Here is a 23,285-nt window from a genome sequence, read left to right on the forward strand (position 1 = left end):
CATTTAATATAGGTAGTGAAGACCTAACCACTCCAATGGTTCACAGTACATTTTAGAATTTAAAAGAAAATCATGGCGGTGTACTTGGCTGTGTATCATATCATGATACCATATTCATAAGCTTAAAGTTTTACCTTAGAAAGTTAGTTTAGTTCTCAAATATTTGCTCTCAGCTTATTTCAAGTCCAAAACTTGTGTCACATTGTTAATACACACCTGGAATTTTGCTGTTTCACCATGTGTTTTATGTGTGTTTTGAAATAAAGTACAGTTTTCCGCAGTCAATAAAATGCTGCCTGTAAGTTTATGGGCTTATGGAGTTTTTTTTTTTTTAATCAAGGAAGTGATTATAACACATTACGTATATGAGTGCAGTTAGAATGAGAGGGGGGAAAAAGCCCAATGAGGCAAGAAGGCCTTCAGGCTCTCTGCAACTTGGATCCGGATTGAGCTCAACATTAAATTCTCAGTCTGCTGGAAAACAAAGTGGAAAACTGCTCCGTGGTCGGAATGAGTCAGCTGTCGCACTGAAAGCAGCTTTCAAATAATTCTGGGTTTACACAGCAGCCAGTGCCAGATGGGTGGGGTTTACTCGGCATCCAGGAGCCACGGAAGGTGCCATCACTTACAGACACACAGATAATCGGTCAGTCTTCTGTTAGCAGCTGCGTGCAGGATGTGCAGCCCGGCTGGGACGTGTGTGAATGAGACCAATAGAAAGTGTCGAGGTAGAGTTTCACACAGAAAAGTTTACCCTATGCATTTGGATGAATGTGCAGTGACGTTATTAACAAACCTTAAGATTCATGTAAAAGTCAGTTTGTTTGGAAATCCGCAGGAGCTGTTGCACAGATATATGTTCTTTTTGTTTCTGAAAATGTCTGTTAGCTTGTCCCCTGCAGCCACAGTAGACACATTAATAGAAACATTAATGGACACATTCATAGGAGAAACACCAACTGGAATTCAGATTTAAATCTAAAATTTAAAGCCTCTACTATGACCATGGAAAATCCCACATAACAAGTTACTGAAAGACTGAAAAATCCCACTACTAATGCACATTTGTAACATGAAGAACAGCACAAGATGTTGACCTGGCCTCCAAATTCACTAGATCCCAAACTGATCAAGCATCTGTGGGATGGTCCACAGAGGCCCCTCCCCTCAACCCAGAGGTGCTCTTTTGTCTTTGTCAGTTTCATGTTCACATTCACATTTATGATTTCTAAGCTCCTATTTCTAGACTTATTGCCATAAACGCAAACATGACTTGGTTCAGGATCTTAAAAACAGTGTGAGGGAAAATCTTCTCCTTTACAGCAGCTTCCTGTATTCAAACAGGAAACAAACAGGGGCTACACCTCTGTTACTGAGACTCTACAGGTGCTGAAATCTTCCAAAGGATGAATCCTTGCAAACAGGACGCGATCTGCACTCTAAAGGGAAAAGGAAGCTGTTTAACGTATTTATAGACCTTCGGCCTTGAAAAGGCTATCACAGTGTTTCAAGGATGCTTCATACTTGCTCCACACGTGAGGCAGCTGACCCATTACATTAAATACAGCGCGTGATCTACTCTGATTAACCAATGACTTGTTGTGGAATTAAATATGTTCTGAAGTAACAGGTTACTTTTTGTTAATGAGTCTCCAAAGATGCAGGGGCAAAGTTATTTTTGGACTGTTTTCTGGTGAAGACCAAGGTCAAAAAGCCCAAAAACAATCTGTCTGTCTTTACCTTAGAAGGTCCACTGATTATCTGCAGAAAACCCACACAAGGTACAGTATATTCCTCAGTTTGCACTCCCACACCTGCACCATATGGTTGTCATGACAACTGTTTCCCCTCATGCTGCAATGTATTACATACATTCCACAGTGATTTAACTTTAATGTCTGTTGTTTCTCGTTGTACGGTTAATACGTGAAAAAAATGCAGCAAAAACTGAACAGTCAATAAAATGATCAAAATCAAAATATGAACAAACTTTCTTCCGTCATGTAGTCTGCTTTAAGTACAGATGCATTTATTTCTTAAATTCATTTTTTTTTGTTAACTTTTTTGGTCACCATTACTAATTAAAATGCACATGCACAAAATCCTGCTTTTCATCATCAGGTCACTATCAGCCCCAAATCCGTGAGGATTCGTGCACAGTCTTTAAAACGTTGAGTCCATCTACGGGTTTAACAGTTTAAGTAAGTGAAGCATTAAGAAGTTTACCAGCTAAACCAAATGCCCTGAGAAAATGAGGCTTCACATCCTGTTTCAAGTGTCTGACTCGTAATCTTAATTTAAATTCTTGCTTTGAACCATCATGCCACACTGCAGAGTGAACTGCATGCGCCAGCGTTGTGCACTGCTGCCCCCTGCTGGTGACGGCCTCCTACTTTATTTTAAGAATGTGAAAGGTCGGATCACCACATTCCCAGTGGCCACAGTCAACTCAATGCATGTAAACTGAAATCGTGGTATAGTAAATTATAAGTGAAATAATCTTGTAAGTGAAATAATAAACTACTTTAATGACTACAAAATCATCATGTGAAGGAAATTTTATTTTATCTATATCACTATTTTAATCTATATTTTATTAGTTTTTAAATAAATTCGGTTTCACTTTTATGTTTACTACAGTGGCTTCAGTGGGTCAGGGCTCCTCCATGGGTCACCAGAAACTTCTACTAGCTGAACGGTACCATCTGCTTTTAGTTGGTTGGTTTTAAGATGAAAATAACAAATACTTAAAGCTGCATTTTAACACATACTGTAATTACATAATCATAAAGCATATGGAAGCCAGCCCAAACGTCCCCGCCCACAATTTCTTTTTTGGCATACAGTCTGGAATCTCTCTCTGTTGGGAACTGAGTACGATCCGGGCAAACATCTGGTGGTCCAACTAAATAGTTAATGTGATGGTGGACAGAAGAATAAGAGTGATGTAGCCATACACCTCGTCTGAGCGCCTGACGAGCCCAAGTTATCGGTTGAAACTCATCGTAAATTAAATTTAAATGCTAGCAGACTCATACTCTAACAAGAATTATAAAAGGCAAAATTATGGTTGCACAAAAGACTTGAAAATGCACAGAACAGTGTGTACAAAAACAACAAAATATAACTTTATTGAAATAATCAAGTCATTCTCTTGAAGCGATCATGCCAAACATAACAGACAGACCCTTTTTGCACGTACAGTACATACAAACATCAGGCACAGATTGGTAATCATGACTAGTTCAGGAGCAGAACAACAAGATAAAGACAGGGGTTTAAAAAAACATGTTGTCGGGGGGTTGATGAAGCCAAATTCAAGATTCTATCAGGAGTCTGAAAAACTTGACATCAATTTTTTTTTTTTTTTTTTTTTTTTTTAAAAAAAGAACTAGACCATTATTGCATTTAGCTGAATAAGTTACAGGGAATTCAATTAAAAGACACACATCCTGGCCAATAAGAACACATAAACACACAGCTAAGTCGTGCATTCATCAAAAGAAAACATTGAAGCAGTGACGTTAAATTCGAACGGAGAGCAGAAGGTAAATTCAGAGCGAGCAAATACCTATGCAGCCAATCATCCAAATGTAATAATTATAAAAAAATAGGTGATCATGACTTTAATTAACAAATATGTAAACATTTTCAAGTAGCCACAAACTGTGTGTAGCGAGTCGAGAATGTAATCTATTACTGGTATGTGAGTAGTGAGACACCACAGTGAAACACACACGACCCGGTGACCAACCTTAAATATTTTAAATGAAGGAAGAAGCTCTCCTTGGTCCATTTATATCCTTTTATTTAGCGTTTGTTACCCTACATGGAGACAGATGAATTCCGACAGTGATATACAGTGACAAGAAAATTCTAAATGTAAATTGAAATTCTACTGTGATTGTCTGATCTGCTTTATTTGTCTTATTTGTGAGGCAAAATCCAAATATTTGTCACCAATGTAGGCTAAAAGCCACCAAAGAAAGTATGTTCAAAAAAACAAAAACAGGAGAATCTAAAGAAACTGGTTCAATAAATAAGACGGAAGAGTTTGGGTCCTGCCACTGTAGGTGTGTGCAAAGCTCAGACGAGCTAGAGTTCTTCATCCTGCCCAGCAGGGGGAGCTCTAACAGAGACGTGGCAACATCACCCTGCTCTCAAAGTTAAACCAGGGTCAGGGTCGATTCTACAGCTGTTTACTCTCAGTACTCACCTCCTGCAGCACGTCCGATGAGGACAAATACTGTCAAAACCCCTCAAATCACTGTATTGGCCCTACACCTGGAAAACACACACATTCTCACAACATTCGTCTGACCTTTCCTATCACGGTTTAAAGACCAACAACGTGTCACCGTGTCCAGCATACAGCAGAAAAGGAACTTTATGTAACATGGGTGCAAAGTAAATAGTGCAGCACGTGGCTCGTAAAGTGAGTTGACAGCATTTATGCTAAAGCCTAAACAGAAGCGAGCTGAGCAGTGATTTTTAAATAAAACACAAGTCATCCATCTTTTTTTTTTTTTTGGCCAACATCAACACACAGGCCTTCAACTGAATTCATGTTTTTATTACCCAGAATTAACTACGGCCTTGCAGTGATGGTGCACATGAGGTCAAGTAATGGAAGCTCAGACATTTTAAATCACTGACGGCAGCGTTTGACGACATCCGTCGCTTCCATGCAACCACTCAAGCTAAAGCAAGTATTTCACACTGACACTCTACTCGTGCAGCGTGAGATCACATGTATCTCTAGAAATGCACTTAAAGCTTTACATGAGCATTTTGTGTAAAGCGAGACCCTGAAGTGGAATTAGACAGCATTTGGATTTCTCCATCCATGTCAAACCAAGCTCAGACCTGCTGAGCTGTACAGAAGCCTGTTGTCACTCCACCAAACTCCCATTTCAAACATCTACAATAATTTGACGAGCGGCCTGTGAGATAGGAAGCAGGGAACCGAAGTAGCATTAACAATGATACAAAAAATGAACAAAACACAAGTCTGTGTGAGGAAAAAACTGGATCAGTTTGAGTCGGAGTGAGTCACAAGTAAATACTTAAGGGAGTGTGGATGGAAATAGCAGCACAAACCAAGCCTCCAGCTAGCAGGATGTGTTCATCCAGAACTTCTTCTAAAGCTTGCAGCTACAGCCAGCTACATGCAGGAACCACTGATTTCACCAAGAATCAACCCTTTCGTTCGAGTGTGAAATATTCGGATACCTGAGGGCGCTGAAAACTATCACTCAGTGACCTAACACAGCTTCTTATACCTTGATCAAGAAACCGGGAGAATCCCAGATGGGCATTTCCCTGGTCTCAGTCTTATTTAATACAGCATCGAGACGCTCCGTCATGGAGCTGACACACAGTGTTAAAGCATTACAAAGGCTGTATAAATAGTTGTGATATAAATATATGCACTCACACAAAGACACATTCACTTTGGGTGAAGCTTGTTTTACAGTGAAGCAGTGTTATTAGCTTGTCTCTGGAAGTTTGACTTCAAGTCAAAATACTATTTTTGAAAACGACTTGTCCTTCCTCATTTTCAGGCCACAATCCATCCGTTGCTTTGAGCTGGGGCTCCAAGTGACCATCACAATGATATCTTAACTTAAAGCTGCCACCATTTAGGTCATGAGTCCATTCAAGTTAAAAGTATTTGTCACTTTGGCCCTTTGCCATGTCCAACCTGCTGCCCTCACTGGCAGGTCAAGTCAGGGCTACTGAGCCAGGCCCAGATCTGGATCATCTCCTGTGGCGTCCTCGGGTGAACTAGTATTAAGCTCTTGTAGGCACAGGGGTTTGACCTGTACTTCTCCTCTATGTTAAAGGTCCTGAAGCCTTTGTGCTTCTCAGGGGCCAGCCCGATCTTCCGAAGACACATGCCAGTGTAGACGTCATCTATGGGATAGAGCACCACCTGTTGTGACGCGTTGTGCAGGCGAGCAGCGATGTCACCAGAGTAAAGGTATCCACCTCCTCCTGCGTACGGTGGGTACATCCCGACATACATGCTCTCGGGGATGAAGTATTTAACCCTCTTGTCTCTGTGTGGCCCCGCGTTGGTGATCACGTCACCCACAAAAAGGTCCCGGGCCTGGGGCTCCGAGAGGCCCTTAAGGAAATCCAGGATGCGGTAGGTGTTGACGAAGACGTCATCGTCACCTTTGAAGATGAAACGAGCACCGGAGCAACGGTTCTGGATCCATTCCAGGAACAGAACTTCTTTGACAGTCAAGTTGAAGAATGAATCCCGGAAATTCCACTGGATGAGGTCTTTATGGCGGGCATTCTCATGGCTCAGCATCTCAGACAGGTCTGGGTGGTGGTCCCCAGGCGTAGCGTTCCCAAGAAGGAAAATGGTCACCACAGTCTGATTGGCTATAACACCAGCACGTCCCCAAGACTGACGGATGGCCTGTCGGCGGTCAAAGTGTGGCGCCAGGGATTTGACAGCCAGAAGCAGGAATGGGGGCTCCTTACAGATATCAGTCTGGTCCTTCATGATTGGGTAGGAGCGACAGTGCATGTAAAGGAGGAAGTCCTTGAAGCGGCCCGGTAAGGAATTGTAGTCTTTCACCTGGGTTGTAACCCTGTAGTTAGGCAAGCAGGGGTCAGAGGCCAAACTGGTGTCATTGAGCCAGTCAGGCATGTCAGCACCGCTGCTGTTAGCAGTCAGGATGGGGTTGTTCTGAAGGTCCAGAATCTGCTGCTGGCGGTTATAGTACGCCAGGAAAGGAGCCAGTTTGTGCCAGAAGGGCTTGGAAGGGATTTGGACCTTGTGATTTCCATTTTTGTCTTGGTTGCTGTGTCGGGAGATGAGGATGAAAATGAAGAAGTTAACCATCATCACTGTCACCACAAACTTGAACCTCATCCGTAGCAGCGCCATGACAGAGTCCTGCACACGTCACCACCTGAGGAGACAAAGAAACAGAAACGAAGAGGTTAAAGATCAGCCGCCACTCAGCTGATAATGTGTGGTAATGATGGGAAACAAGTAAAACCATTCTACAGATTGATATCCTCAGTCCTGGAAATGCCAAAATGTCAAACAACCATGACGGTGATGATGTAAAAACATTTAAGCATAAACCATGCAATAAATGTTTGCTTATAAGCAACAATTAGTGCTTTAGGAGGGCTATCACAATAGGCACCCCTTCTCAGGTTTACCCTCTGGCATATTGGGATTTCTTGGAGCCTGTCGTTGGCTCGAATTCACAAAGTTACAAGGAGAACGATTTTGATGATGACGCAGTTGTACACATGCCAGCAGCTGAATGAATTCCAATGTGATATAGTCACCATTCCTTAAGTGGTTACCTACTGTTATAGTAAAAGAGACGGTCTTGATCTTTCCCACCGAAATGAGCTGCTAATAGAACATCATAAACTACATAACCCTCCGTGTAATATTTTAGGCCTTAATGTTGTCTCAAGGAAACTATTAAAATGTAGGATTCAGGATTTGTTGTTGCTTTGGTGCTGTCTTTGTATTAGTGTACTTGGCCTATTCTATTTTATTTTAACTTTTGGTATTGCTCTCTTACTACCACCTTGTGAAGCATTCATCTTGCACAAATTACAAATTTCTGTTTTGCCACTAGGCAATCGCCACTAAACTAGAAAAGGACGAAGACAGTTTGGTGCTACGGGAACGTAGGGACGTGGTTTTGATTAATAGCAGACCGAAAACAAACTACTATAAAAGATTCGACTTGGCTGAAACCAACACAGAGCCCGGATTAGCACTGATACTGACTGGGAAATCCCTAATTAATACTCTTACATAGCATTTCAACTTCACAAAATGGTGTGTAGTTTTTCAAGTTATTTCACCCCCACACTCCCTAAAATATGAAAGATATTTCAAGTCCAGCAAGGCGGGTGAGAACAAGAATTCTTGTTTCTGCAGAAACATTTCATATAGAACTGAAAGAGGAAGAGTTTTTAAACAATGACACTGCAAGTATGACTTCTTGGCTTGCTGTCCTAAACAAGAAGGTTTAGGACTTGCTGTCCTAAAAAAGAAGGCCTTCATCCTAAACCGGATGTTATGTGAAATCCTCCCATTGAATCTCGAACTTCAGTCATGAGTTCAGTGAGGAAAATCTGTTCACACATGTTCTGTGTCTACGGTCAGTATAGGCTTCATTTCTTCATTCTCTTCGTCACTTATGCCCTCTGTTAGGAAGGCGGTGGTTCCCAGCAGGGCATAAACTGGTTATTCCACTTAATCTCTGGCATTGTGTGCATCCATGGGAACAAGTGTCTCTGTGGCAATGGATAGGACGGATCAATACAAGAGAAAATGATCCACTGAGGATTACAACATTAACCGTCAGGGTAACTTGTGTGAATACCGCCATCTGTTTTTGTTTGTCGTCCCCGCCGGCATGTTGTTTACTTAAGTGAAATAATGTCACACTGGAGGACAATTTCACAGAAGCCAAATATTTGAAGACTTTTGATGTGGTCCTATTTATCCAGTGTCAACTGAAACCAAACAGAAATGAGGACAACATGCGAGTCCGGACAAGACAAAACAGTCTTTCAGGAGGTTTGACCGTGCTTCAGGTTTCAGCTTTGGCCTGCTCACACGTCCCTCTCCTCAGTGATAACATTGTCAACACAATATTGTGGCTCTCTAAAAATCAATGCACCCGTCTTCATCCCATTACTTTCTGGGCCTCTCCTTCTCGATCAGTTTTTACCCCATTTATGTGCTTGTGCATCTGCTTGAACCCTGGTTTTCATCACGTTGTTGATAACTGATCAAATAATCACAAAAATCAACATATGTTTATATATGTGACAGGAAACAGAGGAGAGGTGGACCAGAGAAAGACAAAGCTACAGCTAATTGTGAGACTGCAAGCTTCAGTGTACATATCCAATAAAAAGAACGTCCTGAGACAAATAAAACTGATAAATGGATGATGATAAAAACAAAAGGCAGAAATATTTTGCTTTGAAACAAAGCCAGCAGGCCAGAGGGTGAGCTCTTAAAGCAAGAAAGCCTGAGCATCTGGGAGATATCAGTGGTCATTTAGAAGAAATACTTCCTTTCGGGGGTTTTTCCAGTTAGAAAAATACTGTAGAAGACTATAGCTGTGCACGCCAGCTTTTTAAAAAAAATTCATTTATTGATTGTCCATGGGGAAATTGCTTATCTGCACTCATTTAGAGCTTTGGTTCTTGCTCAAGGGCGTTGGAGGAACGTAAAGATACAAACACCGTCAGCACACACACCCTTCAAGTTTAAAAATACACTAGAAAACATGATGATAAAGCATATGATGTAACTGCAACTACACCGTTGACAAATTGACAGGAAATCAGACTGCGGTTACTGTGGGGTTACGAAGAAAGCTTAAAAGGTAGAGAGAAACTTAACATGGAAAGACAGAGCTACAGATGGTATGATATAGAATGTGCATGAGAAGTGAGAATAAAACTGTGGTAATGTGACCAAGCTCTGCCTGACATGTCAAATGGATCAGTGGGTCGACCCTCTGCACGGCTGCCTGTGTCCGCTCTGCCTCTGTATCGTGTTGCTCTCTCAGCCTCCTAGCAACGGCTCTGCGCTCATGTTTGCTCTGACTTTCCTTCTCTGTGTGCCTTGTTCGCTCCACCCTTTTCCTCTTCCCGTCTCCTCCTTTTCTCTTGAATTTTGCCCCAACATGATGAATGTTTATATCCCGACAGATAAAACGGGATAATTACGCCTCATTCTGGTAGAACCTTTGTCTTATATTGTCAGTACAGACAAGCACAGGCTCTCTCCAGTCTCCTCCTCTCTTTCCCGTTTTCTTGTTGATAATTGAGATTTCCTGTCCTCTGCATCCCATGCAAACAGACAGACTTCTGGGAAGTGAGTGGGTGGAGGAGGGTGGACAAAAGGGTGCTTCAGTTGATGATCAGTGGTCTGATCAGTGGATCAGACATCGACACCGTTTGCTAGTTTTATCCATCCCACACCTCAGAGCAGATATATGATTTAAAGAGCCCTCTTCACAATAAGTGTTTTCCCACCATTAGTCTATGATGCATTTTGCACCACCTTCGTGCAGGAGACGAAACAACTAATATGACTGTGTGAGGATGAGTTCAAGCTTTAGTTAATATCTCGGATCCTGTGTAGTGTGAAAAAAAATGCAAGAAGATTGTGCACAAAGCTAAAGCACTGCAGATGTTTAGATTGTTATGTATTTCATCTGTTCAAATTCCCTCTGCTGCACAGACTAATTGTTACAGGAGGAGCGTGCCGTTGTCCTCGTCACGGACTACATGAAGAGACGGAAAATGCGGCGACAGACTCTGTGCTGTTTATAGGGTGATCGTAGAGACAGTTCAATTTAGATAAGCATGAGGTTAACCAATGGACAGAAGTCTTTGCTTATTTAATGGTATTATATATATATACGAAGAGATGCAGAGTGCACACACAGTTCCCTAAGTAAAGATATATGATGTAGTAAGCAGCCACACAGAAAGTGCCAAATCATTTGGTTATATTTGGTAATGATACAGAGTGCTTGTACATGAATAAATAAAAGGAGAAAGAAGGACTGGCTTGTCTTTCTCACGCATTCGTATTGGAAGGACAAGTTTGACGAGTAAATGAGATGTCCTATAATTATAAATGATCATATATGTGGAAAAGATGATGAGCGGAGATAGTGTTTTACTTATCTCCACTCACTCATAGGGTTCTTTTCCAAGATCAAACCGTTCCGACTTTGTCTAAATCTACAAAAGGTGTAATCCACACATGTGCTTTGTTGGTTATGTAAATAAAAGACTTTTAAACATTGAATTCAAGCTCATGATTACAGAAAATTATCCTCTGATTGAATAAATGTTTCCCCTGATATTTTGTCTACCCCAATTAAAACAATTCATGCACCCTTCACTTTCCAGCCACGAATTTAGTTAAGGACCTCATTTTGCTGCTTACTTTTTCGTTTTGCCTGAAGCTTAATTTCCAGTCTGTCAATAACATTTAGCCTATGGTGACACAGCACAAACAGGTCTGTTGCACTCTGATTAGATCTACTACACAATACCGAGCTGTGTTTGTAGTCTCCACCTGATCGTATATTCAGTCAGGTGGAGCCTCTCGCTCATGTGGGGGATGGGTGTGAGACACCAGAGAAAATGGCAGGTTAAAGGTTGTCTGTTTTTGAGTTAATGGCTCTGTGTTTTCTTTTCTTTTTTTGTGACATGTGTGTCATGGACTCAAGTGACTGTGTAAGCACATAAAAATTTACAACATGTTCAGAGTACATTTGGTGCAGACTTACTAAAAAAAGAAAAAAGAAAAAAAAGTGCAACCTAATCACATTCTGTAGGTGTAGTATTGCACAACCTTACCTGTGCAGGTGAATGGGCCTCCTCAGCTTGTGTTGCTTTGGTGTCTCCTCTTGGCTCCCTTACCCCATGCTTATCTCCGCCCTCTGGGGAACAGCAGCCAATGGGGACTGATGAAGGGAGGAGCGGTGGAAAGAAACGGACTCGGAGGAGTGAACCTGAAAAACAGATAAAACCACGGGCATGTCAACAGCTGTGTGTGTGTGTGTATGTGTGTGTGGTGGGGCTTTTTTATAATGTCATTATGAAACATGTTTCAAGAGGACAAAAACAGAGTGATAGACGGACCCTTATCATGCTATCTATCGCTTACCCACGATGGGTGTGTGCATAGAGGATTACTGCCCTGACTATAACTGCATACCGATATAAAGCTTTTATGCCGATATAATAATTTAAAACGCTGCTACTGATCATTTAAATCAACGGTTACCACAATCATTGATAATAGCTGAGGAAAACTTTGCCTTTTTGTCTAAACTGTGGAAAAGTAGGTTTCTCAGATAGATCAAACTCACTAGACTGCTTAAAAACATCCTGACTGACAGGAAAACACATACACTGTGAGGAGATTAAAGAAAACAATACAACTGAGCAACTGGTGATAAAAGCAATCTCAAGCAGCAGCTCTAATGTACCAATTTGTAAATAAACACAAACTCTTGTTCTCTTTGTGTTGAATTTAAAACACGATCAGAAGATTGTTGCTGGGAAAAGTTGCTGGTAATATACACGCGTGTGGATGAGCGTGAACGTGAGGGAGGAAGAGCAACAGACACAGCAGAAGACGGAAGACAGCGAAGAAGAAAGTCTAAAGACCAGCCTCTACTGTGCAGGCACACAAACATCCTGACTGACAGGAAAGACCATACAGGCTAAGGTGAAATAAAACCAATACTGAAGAAAAAAAAAAGAAAAGAAAAAAAAAACAGTACTACACCAGAAGAGTCCAAAAACCACCTCCCTGTGAAGAAACAAGACTGTGCTGCCACTACTGTATATTCTTCACTTAAATATCTTTCATATCTGAATTTCTCACAGGATAAATCTAATCTAAACCAGGCTTGTTTAGGCCTAATAGTTGTTTTCTGAGATTTTCACTGGCTTACTGATATTTGTGCTCTTCCATGTAATTTTCCCTCCTACTGCTTAGAGTTCTCAAGTCTCATGCAGACACGTTGCAGCGTGTATGACCGCTCTGCTCCACTTCCATTAGTTCAGGGGAATTAGGGATCTCATATGTCGGGACATCTTGGAATTACACTACTTTGCTGTTTTCTTTGATCAGAATGTCATTACTACAAATTGGATGTGAGCTAATAACGGATAACCTGACATTTCCTGTAGACAGACTCCAGTCAAGATGAACTTCTTCAGACCTCATTCTTGAATCTATCTACATTGTGCCGCTATCCAAGTCAGAGTGGCAAAATACATCCCGGATTTAAATGACGACAACATTTAATGACACAGGTGGGAAGAGACAGGAGAAAGACTTTGTACTACCAGACACAGAGACGGCTGGAACGCCTCGGTCAAGGAATGGATTTGAAATCTTGTCATCTCGCATTAAAATATTACGCCTAAAAAAAGAACAGGCCCCAATTCAGGCAGAACAAACAAACCGACAGCCGCCATCAGCGAGTGAAAAAATGAATGAATAATGACACCGTCACAGGGTATGTGAAACAAGAAGGATCTGAAATACCGTTTGTTTGGATCGGTGGATAAACTTGTGACTTTCAAACATGAGCAGGTTGCCTCAATCTTCAGCTCTTAGCAACGACACAGGACACAGACGAGGGGAAACTCCTTTTATCCACACAGTGTCCTTTGGTAAATCATTAAGCATCTGGCTGTGCCGTTTAAATGTGAGATGTTAGCAGATGCACCAGGTTGTACCACCTTTCATCGTTCCACATTAACAAACAACCTGAGCCTAGATTACCGTCATGTGAGGACGACTAAATACTCTGATGTCGAAAGACGTTTGAGCAGTTAATCAGCGATGGAGTGTCTCCCTTTGCGCCACTTCCTTTACTGCTCTGCGTTCGGCCTTCTTGATCAACTTTTCACCTTTCCTGTCTTTGTTCCAAGGGGTTCTGTTAGCTTGCAGTTACTGGATAATGCCAAAGAAATCAGATTTAACACATCCAAGGAACAATAATGAAGACTGTCTCTACCCTTAAGGAGGCGGTTTAAGGCTTTCAAAGTTCTACTCTATTAAGCGAGAGTTTTTCCTTTGTTCAAATTTTTAATGTTTGCGAGTAAAGACATCAAAACACATGCTTTACACAAAATACAACAAGATATTTGAAGACAGAGCCTTGCCCTGATAGGTTTATATTGTAAATGTCAGTCGCAGGACTGTCTTGCTTTCTCTACTATTTTTCTTCCAGTCGATAGCTCCGATTTCTACGAAAAGAATTGCACATTTTCCCACTTTCTCAACGATCTACTTCATCATTGGCCCATGTATTACTAAAGACCCAAGGAAGTGCAGTTATATAAATGAAATGCGCTTTTCACCAACTTCAAGCTCCACTGGGACCTCTTATAGCAATAATTAACTGATCAAAACCATCAAAAGGTGTGCACGGTGTGCGCCTCCGATCATTTGTGTTGCGTGGCCCTGCTGCAGGGTTTGTATAACGGCTCCAGATAAAAGCTTCAGTTAAACCACAGCAGCGTTTGACTGGGAATGAAATTGAGCAGCAAGGTCAAGTTAACTGCCGCCTCTTTTTGCAGATATAAATCAACACTGATAAGCGCAATCTACATCTGTATGTAAAACGTTAACACCTGCAATAAGAGAAAATTCAACGGGGAGCATTCTTTTCACGAACCATGGTCTGGTTAGCCCACAGGGTCACTGCAGCTACAAATGCTCACAGAGTAAGTGTGTCAAAGAGGTCACCAGAACAGAGCATGTAATGCTGAAGCTAGCTGATAGTGCCGACTGCTCTGTTCGAGCAGATAAAGTCCACCTCTGAAGCCACATCATTAAAGCGACATGGGAGGAAGAATGCAGATAGGGGACGTCTAACCAACCAGTTGGAGGGTGGCAACACAAATGCGTGACTTCTCGGTAACACTGACATGTCAGAAAGCGTCTGCTCATAGTTAACACTTTGCACAGAGGAGGAGGAGGAGCCAGTGGTAGTATAGTGGTTAAACACCTAAACACCATCGTGTGGGTGTTTCCTCTAGCAACAAGTCTTAACTGGGGCAGCATATCAAGATCAGACTGGTCAGAGTGCTCAGAGGAGCAGAAGAGGAGGTCGTATCACCGCCGACACAACAGATCAGTACATCGAATGACAGAAAATGTCTTCAGTCAATCAAGACAGTTGTCTTAGACAAGTCTACACTGAATATTAGTCGCACAAAAAAGACAGTCAACAACTGGATGGTGTTTTTTTTTATGTTTTTTTTTTTTCAGATGCATTTTTTAGATAATGGTTCTGAATAATGAATAATAAAAATAAGTGTTAGTTGCAGCCTTAAACAGAAACATAGGTTGACCCCGACATTATTCTCTCCTCTGTGTACATCAGTGCAACTAAAAAGGGATGTTATGTGACCAAAATTAAAAGACAGTTCTCATTTTTTATCTTTTCTCTACTTCTCATTGACTTTCATGTGAGAGTAAAACATACAAAGACAGAAACACGTGAGACACCCAAACCGTACTAAAAATGTATCTGTATAAAACGCTGGCAAATATTTTGTATAAATAATCAGTCATCCAAGTACTCCCTTGGTTTGTTTGTGTAACCCTTGGTTACACAAGCAAAGCAGAAATGCTACTGAAGACTTTCATTCAGAAGATTAATGCAAGTCACCAGCAAGGATTATAGAGGTTTCTCTATTCTGGTTCATGCCTTTTTTTTTTTTTCAGTTTTCAATCTGTTGCATGCAGTCCCGCACGTGTGTACGTTGTAACCTCCCACATATATTTCTGAGAACTAATTGACACAAGTCAGAAGATTGTAAGTGGACGTTACAGCGCAAGGGAATGTTGGTCTACTGGTGACATGGTGCGAAGAGAGGAGCACCATAAATAGCCTGAGGACTGCGACTGAGAGAGGGGCCGTTGGAGCTGGAGTCTCCCCATCAAATATCGACGGTCAACAACAGCGTTCAGCTTGGGCTAAGGCTCCCAGTTTAAAGTCTCCACAGATAAGTGGTTTATGGCGACCTAATGCATTTTGTCCATTTAGCTTGTGGTCCATTAAATAATATATGACCACACTAACGATGCTCTATAACAAGAAAACAACAACAAAATTAAGAAAAATCAAACCTCTGAGCTGTTCTTTTCTCGCAAAATGTGATTAAAGTGACATGCTCCTAAAGGAGTGTTCCTAGCAAAAATTCTTTTACAAAATGTTGGTGAGAGGAAAAAATAAGAACACGCATTGGCAGACGCACACACACTTAAAATAGAAAGGAATTTCTCATTATCAACAAATACTTGCCACTCTGGCTCCACATACTAAAGGTCACCTCTCTGTATGCCGTGACTTGTTCTCTCACACTCAACATAATCTAAACTTAAAGACGGAACGGCTACAGGGACAAACACGGCCACTGGCGATGCTCGGCTAATGGTGTACGCAAACATCACGCCATGTACAAGTCTTAGTTATACCACAGAGCAAAAAAATATCAAAAGAAATTCAATAAGCGGTGTTTTAAAATCATTGAGCACTGTCTTTACGGTCAGTATTATGAAGAACTATCATTGGTTTGGGTCAACACAAACAAAACTCTGTTTGCCTCAGACGTGATTCTAGATCGAGGGGATATTTTAGCTAGATAATAGATATTCATGCTGTGTTTTACATTTCTTATTTAATATTATTTATACACGCATCTTATGTGTGTATGCGGCACGAGTCAGAGTACTCCAGGCAGCAGAAGAGACTGTATCATTTCATTTTCATGGCTTTGAAAAGCTGAAAATGGATTGCGATTAATTTGAAGTAGAAGTCTAATAGGTCCAACCACAGATCTGGTTCACCTCCTGAATAACGAATAATGTCCGGCTCTTTAGCCGCTAAAAGCTTCTGACTAACTTCCGTCTGTGCTGGAAAAGCAGCGAGATATGGTTGATGGCTTAAAGAAAGGTATGCCAAGAACAATGGTCTAAGAGAGACTACGGAGGTCAGCAAGCAAACCCTTAACAGAAAAGAAGCGACTACTTTGAGAAATTTTAAAAGTGCTTTACTCCTGCTGTATGTTCCACAGCAGTCTTTAATTATATGGGTTAATAATTGAGTGACAAAAAGCCTCCGCGGCAGCTGTGTGTCGATGTGGTCATTTCATGGAAAAAGAGCAAATGGCAACTAATGACAGCAGCTATTACAGGAAGGCAAAGACATTACCAGAGATTCACAGTCTGAGAGCATAAGAGGACCACAGGAAAACATCGAGGAAATGTTCTCCAAGGAGAAGAACACACAGACACAGAGGTTCTGTTTACAACAATAATGCAACCACTGTTAATGCAATAAGGAAGTCAACAGTCTCATTAAGCTGTAGAGAATTTTGACAACACCCCCGGCAAATCACATTTACGCAAATGAAACATGAACTGCAAGAAGCCACAGAGAAAAATAAAAGCTGGTCCTGTGGCAGTTACGTACTGAACTTCTGTTTTCAAATTCACCCTCCTTTGGTTTTCTTGATAAACATTTTCTGAAGTCACTGTTTTATGCCATCGCACAGCGTGAACGTGAGCATGGCCACACACACCTCAGCTTCTTGCGTGATACAGTGACGTGCACATGACCACGTCAAAACAGGACACGGACGCACTTTAATGGTGCACTGTGTCTTTGTGGATGCTCTTAATGTCAAATATGATCAAAATCTATGGATATAATCAGATTATGGTTTTTCCATGAGCATTCCTCTGTGTCTGTGGGTAATAAGGTCAAAGAGAAAGTTACAAATGATGAAGCCAAAGGAGAAAACTGTGTATGCTCACAAATAATCAAGTCTCAACCTTGAATAACCCTCGCAACATCCGACATTTGATATATGACCTGAAACGCACCGGAAAACACAAAGTCTGGTAGCTCCTGTGCAAACAGAGAACATGTTTGTCTTGCATTACATTTGTATTACAACTTCTAAATTTCTTAAAGAATATGTGAACATCCTCAGGAAGTGAGGGCAGCAGGAGGGTACATGGCAGGAAGGAAGGCTGCAGACAATGGAGCAAACTGGCTTTTCAGTCTACCACTTTACAAGGATACAAATTCTGGAAATCAAGAAGTACATGCTTTTAAGGATTCAATGTGATTGTTGTTTTGTCTTATTGCCACATTTCACTAAAACACCATACTAGTAAAGTTACTGGATGACAAGTCACACACATCCTGTTGCCCAAGACCGTACCGGCCTCACCAACCAGGACATTTGCCAAACAGTTAACTGGAAAGACGGACAGGATGAGAGGTTCAACAGCTTAAATTTCCTACAGAACAAGCTGACATACTAAAAAAACACCTTGTTCAGTCAACCCGTTACTTCAAAAATCCCCAAATAAAGACTCCCGTAAGGGAATTCAACTAACAATGCATGACAGACAACAATAAAATACACTAAACGCACTCTCAAGTTTCAGGTTCTCAAATGGCACCGTTTGCTTTTCTGTACGTTTGCTACGATGGATATCAGCTCAGTTGGGCTCATACTTTTACATTTTAAAGATTAAAGGCTTAATAGACTTATATATGATGTTGTCTGAATATACTCCAGTTCATTTTATATATAAAAAAACAAAGGTTAAACAAAGGCAACTGGAATAATTGTCTTGAAAATGTTTCACACTTCAACCAAGCAGAAAAAAAAATAAAAAATCCACAAGTCTTTGATTGGGATAATCACCAATTTAAATAACTGTTGGTTGCAGCTTTGAAAGTACCTGAATGTTACACAGAAAGTCAAGAGTACTCCGTAGTAACTTGCAGCAAATGCAGGGCAACAAAAAACGCATCAGAACACTGCATTTACAGTACGTCCATTGTTAAGTGTGGTGCTTATCATACTGACATATCGTTTATCATACAGTTATGTCAGCAATACATGGATATGGACATTTCAGTATCACTTCCTGCAGAACCAGTAACATTGGCTCCACCTTTGGTTACAGGTTGTTAACTTCCCCATAGTATGAAAAAAATAATTCTGCAAAACTGTAGTCCTACAGGAGACAGTATTTTCATTCAGGCGAATGTTAGGACATTGATTTTCTCATTATGCTCATATGTTGTCATTCATTTTGTCAAGATTGCTCTCCTCAGTGACTGCTTGTTCCAGTGTTTACGGAAGTCTAATATCTCTACGCTTAATTTTCCCTCATCAACTGTTCCTACTCCCAGAGCTAATCCACTATCAAGGTACATTTTTTTCCCCCCACTCATCCTGGAAGTGGACGGCTACTGCACAACACTGAGTCAGACTGGCTCCTGTTGCATTAAATAAACTCCTCCGCTTTAGAGGGAAAAGACGCTGCAAAAAGCATGGAGTGGAGATAGCTGTGCAAGCTAAGCAGAGCACCACCGTATACCAGGAACGTTTCTGTTGATGCCTGTGTCGAAGAAGTTTCCCCCAGAGATGTTTCTATATGCTAGATTTAGATTACCTCCACAAACAATGTGTGTCATGGTCCCACGGCCTGAACACACTTTGGTCTTTGTCCACTCAGTGAGCTGGACTGCAAGATACCACTGACAAAGGCTCTGTGAGTGCGCCAGCCCTTACCGGCAGCACTGGCGTCAGTTTATCCCCCCCACATTTGCCATTAATTCTAAAGACTTTTAGTCCACCGATGTATTAGCTAAGAGCTACTGCTGATTGCAATATGGCAGCAAAATTATGGATCAGTTGCGTCTATGCGGCAGCATATCTCGGTAAGCCGTTTTTAATGGATCCTAGGAAAGGGTGGCAGCTAAGCACTAACAGTAGCAGCTGCTGCCGACTTGGTAAATGCATGCTGGGATTGAAATTGCGTAATGTGAATACGTCAGTGATTTAATTTTTTTTTTTTTTACACATGAATTCAAGAAAGATCGGTCAATCAGCAACTTCAGCTTTTTGTTTCACCTTATGAAAAAGTTAAATTAAAGTCAACCTAAGAGTGCCATCGTTCAGCCGTCACCGTAGGTCTGCATAGCAGTGATCAAAGAGACCTCTAACCAAAAACCCAGCAAACCTTTGCAAGAAAAGATTATGGATACTTCAGTTGCAATTTCACAGAAAACAATGACGCAAAACATACTAAAGTATTGCAACAATTTCCTGTCAACTAGATTTCCCAACATGGATACTAAATAATCTGTATATCCCTACTCGCAGCAAACAAAGGCTTTGTAAACAGCATCTATAACCATAATAATTAATGCGCGTTGAGTCACGTAAGCACATCAACTGCAAGTGTAATTTCAAACACTGATGCTTGGAAAGCGATAGCACAGAGCCCTGATCAAGTGAGAAATGAGGCTTCATACTGATCTTGATTTTGCAGATCCAATTATCAGTTCTAATTCTTTTCAAATATATGCCATTTCCTGCATCCTGTTTCGACACCCAACTGTAGTCTTGAGCGGTTGCACAATTGGGCAATGAGATTGAGACCTGCGAGGCAGATCCAAAACATGATAGAAGCTACAGCTGTGAGAGCAATATCAGGCCTGAAAGCTGATTAGATTTAAAACGTAAGACAACAGAGAGGAGTGTGTAGACATACTGAAGATGTGCCAACTTGAGGAACAATATTGTAGAAATGCCACAAATCTCCGGAAACAAATGACAACATCAGTTTTAGATTTAATTTTTTTTAGAAAATCTAATCAAACTAAGAAGACATAAGTTTCGTTTTAGCGGAACCTGTGTAGTAATACATCCAGGACATGAGTAATTTGGCTCCGCAGGAAGTCTGGAAGCAGTGGAGGACTAGTTTCAAACTGTACAGACTCATCTAGAAACTGAAATCAGCCAACATGGTGTACCATCCAACTAGCACATGTAGACCACGCATCTTTGGGGACGTTGTACTTTTATTAAGGCAGCTGTAAAAAACTGAAATCCAAGCTATGTGCTAAATTTCTAGCTAAACTATATGATGTACATGCACACAGAATTTTCTTCATCTGATTCCAGATTACGTGATTAAATAATACTCTTCTCATTTAGTCGTCATATTGCTAATTGAGACTAGTTTGAATACATATGGTTGATACAAACAAAACAAAAGACAACTTTGTGTTTGTAGGTATGTTAGGCGAGCTTGTTACAAGTAGTATGTGCGGCCCTGGAATATAAATGGAGAAAATATTGGCAGAAATGTATACTAGTACTATTAAGAGAATGTGTAACAGTCTGTCTAAACAGGACACATTTCTGAGGCTTTAGTACAGACCTAATGGGATATTCCCATAATTAGCAGCACCCTTGAGTATACGCAGGTTACCTATTTGAGATGTGCTCAAATCACTGACCTCGAAATGAAGGGAATACTTGTCAAAAGCCAGATAATTAAATCAGGAAGGATCTCTAAATGTTTAAAGGCAAAATTCCACACTTGAAGAAATTCATTTTATAAGTAGAGCTTTCAAATGTTCATTAGAAATTGTGTTTTCAACTAGCAATGGCTCTGTGCTTTCACACACATCCACCCAGTGAATGGTCAACCTTATTTATGGTTTGTGTTCTTAAATTGTTCTTGGAAGAAAGGCAGAGCTTCAAGTAGATCATTTCCTCATCTTTACGACCATTAATGGTGCTGGGAAACAGTTAATGAGGAATGGCTCACGAGGCGAGGTAAAAATATGAGAATGGGCGGAGAATTCTTTAATTTATTTATTTATTTTATCAGGTAGACAGGTAACACAGCTGATATAATTTTATCAGAAGGTCAGTCTGTCCTCTAGCACGAAATGTAGGCAGGTTTGCAGGCTATTGCTAACCAGAGGTCTGAAAACTGATAATATACTGTCGGTTTACGCAGTGCTCACTTTGTATTGAGTTCCATAACAATGACCTTTGACTTGACCATATTAGTGCTGTACTAAAACGGAGAAAAAGCAACTGCACGGCAACAGATGGCATTGGCTTCATAAAACTGTAAAGTAAATGTATGTATGTGTCTACCATAGCAACCTGACTGTCAACTGTTCTCTGACTAAGCATCAAACATGCTCAGTTATAAAATCACAAAAACACAAAGGAACAGATGTCATTTTAATTTCCTTTCCTTTTCACAGACATGACTTTCATTATATAGTTCTGTGTTGGGCTTCATGTACTACCAGTAACCTGTCAAACTAGAAAGAAGGCAAATAAAGATCAGCCTTGTTACAGTCCTGGGATATGATGGACTCATCATCAGCGATAACACTTGGAAAAGAAGTCTACAAAATACAGATTTCACAGGGGAGAAGAATAGAGGAAACTACCACAAAAAACTATGTCAAGCGGAGTTTTTTCCCCTCTGTGTCTGGTAATAGCCTCGTTTTTATTCCCCAGGAAGAAAGAAAGGTACCCTTGACTTAACTGGACGAAGGACACTCATCCAAAGTGTGGTTTGGACGTTTCTGTCTAAACATAACAGAGCTGCAAAGCCCAGAAGCGAAACTCGCATCTGCGCAGAAACCCTGGAAAAAGTTGCTCATGTGATCAAAAACTTTAATCTTAGAGGGGATATAAGGTACCAGAGAGGAGAAGGAAGGGAGCTGTAAGCCAAGTCTGGATTAGTCCAGGTTTGTTTAGGTACAAAGAAAACATGTTTCCTCATTAAGTACTCTATTTACAAAACATGTACAATTTCTGTGTCTCTAAGGTTTTAACAGTATGTTCCTTTTTGCTGTGATGATGCATGAGTTGCATCTGTGATTCATTTGTCAACCATGTCTACACGGATGGCTTGTTCAGTGTTTTTCCCTTAAAAGGTGGAAATAACTATTGTCGCCTTCAAAGCGTTCATTTGAGAATGTTTGTAGCAAAATACATCAATTAATTGATAAATTTAGTGTCGTTATTCTAGCAATAGGCCTCGCGCAATTTCAATAAGGCAGTAAGGTAAATGGAAAGGTTCTAAAATGGACTTTTAAAGTATTGTATTTGGAGTCGGGAGGATTATTTTGAACTTTTTTTTGTTCCTTTTCGGAGTTTTATTGTCTTTATAGTGAGAACACACCGACTAATTCCCTCTATAATGTCCTGTTTTGCTCATATTTAATATAACTTTCAAACCCCTTCCTTGCTTACCTTACTTGTGTGGCAGCTGTTGTTGTTCGTACTCTTACTCTTAGACTCCTCCGGGGCCGCTTCACTCGGTCTCAGCCCCCCTTCTCGAGCGCAAAGTCACGCGAGTAATGGCGGAAAGGTAAAACGAATCCATGCGTCCCCCTCGTTTCGTTTGTCGTCTTTTCGCCGTGAGTTACTCCTCTTTTCTCGTTCTCTATCAGCCGACGATTGCGACTTTCTTCTTTGAGCGGTTTCTACGGAGGCTGCCTCTCCGCCTGCCTCCACTGGGGCGGGGCGACCAAACACCTCCCTACCTCCTCCTTCTCCTTCTCCTCTAGTCTATACCAACACGCGCTCTCTCCTACAAACATTTAGAACGTGTGCTATGGAAATACGATCAAGGTGTGTTCATTCAAACAAACATAACTGGTTTGGTGGATCGAGCTGCTTAGATATAAGCATTTCTAAATGTATTCTTATTTACGTGATATTTAACTACACGTTTTTATTCAGTTTTTGTTTCTGGTCTTTACCATTCCTGCTGAAATCAAACTGAAGAAATTATCTTAAAACCTTTTCCAACCTTTTCTTTTCTCCTTGCGCATGCACTTTCTGTTGTGTTTATATCTGTGTAC

The 23,285-nt window shown here is 40.9% G+C and overlaps 1 protein-coding gene across 2 annotated transcripts; it reads right to left on the reverse strand.

Annotated features, from left to right (window-relative positions):
- Nucleotides 1-3,106: 3,106 nt before the first annotated feature.
- On the reverse strand, nucleotides 3,107-22,928 carry b3gnt2b (UDP-GlcNAc:betaGal beta-1,3-N-acetylglucosaminyltransferase 2b). Of its 2 annotated transcripts, none has more exons than XM_047603225.1 (3): nucleotides 22,677-22,928; nucleotides 11,395-11,549; nucleotides 3,107-6,932 (listed from the first exon to the last, which is right to left on the reverse strand). In XM_047603225.1, exon 3 carries the CDS (start codon nucleotides 6,905-6,907, stop codon nucleotides 5,714-5,716), a length of 1,194 nt encoding a protein of 397 aa, XP_047459181.1. In that variant the 5' UTR covers nucleotides 6,908-6,932; nucleotides 11,395-11,549; nucleotides 22,677-22,928; the 3' UTR covers nucleotides 3,107-5,713. The 2 variants fall into 2 exon arrangements, with proteins under 2 accessions (XP_047459181.1, XP_047459180.1); XM_047603224.1 differs by having other exon boundaries at nucleotides 22,672-22,926.
- Between the last annotated feature and the right edge of the window lie 357 nt (nucleotides 22,929-23,285).

The sequence above is a fragment of the Mugil cephalus genome, chromosome 13 (genome assembly GCF_022458985.1).
Source record: "Mugil cephalus isolate CIBA_MC_2020 chromosome 13, CIBA_Mcephalus_1.1, whole genome shotgun sequence".
NCBI classification, from domain to species: Eukaryota; Metazoa; Chordata; class Actinopteri; order Mugiliformes; family Mugilidae; genus Mugil; species Mugil cephalus.

Bases quoted from the DNA above. Each gene is read 5' to 3' on its own strand.
- b3gnt2b (XM_047603225.1), bottom strand. From the start codon at position 6,907: ATGGCGCTGCTACGGATGAGGTTCAAGTTTGTGGTGACAGTGATGATG.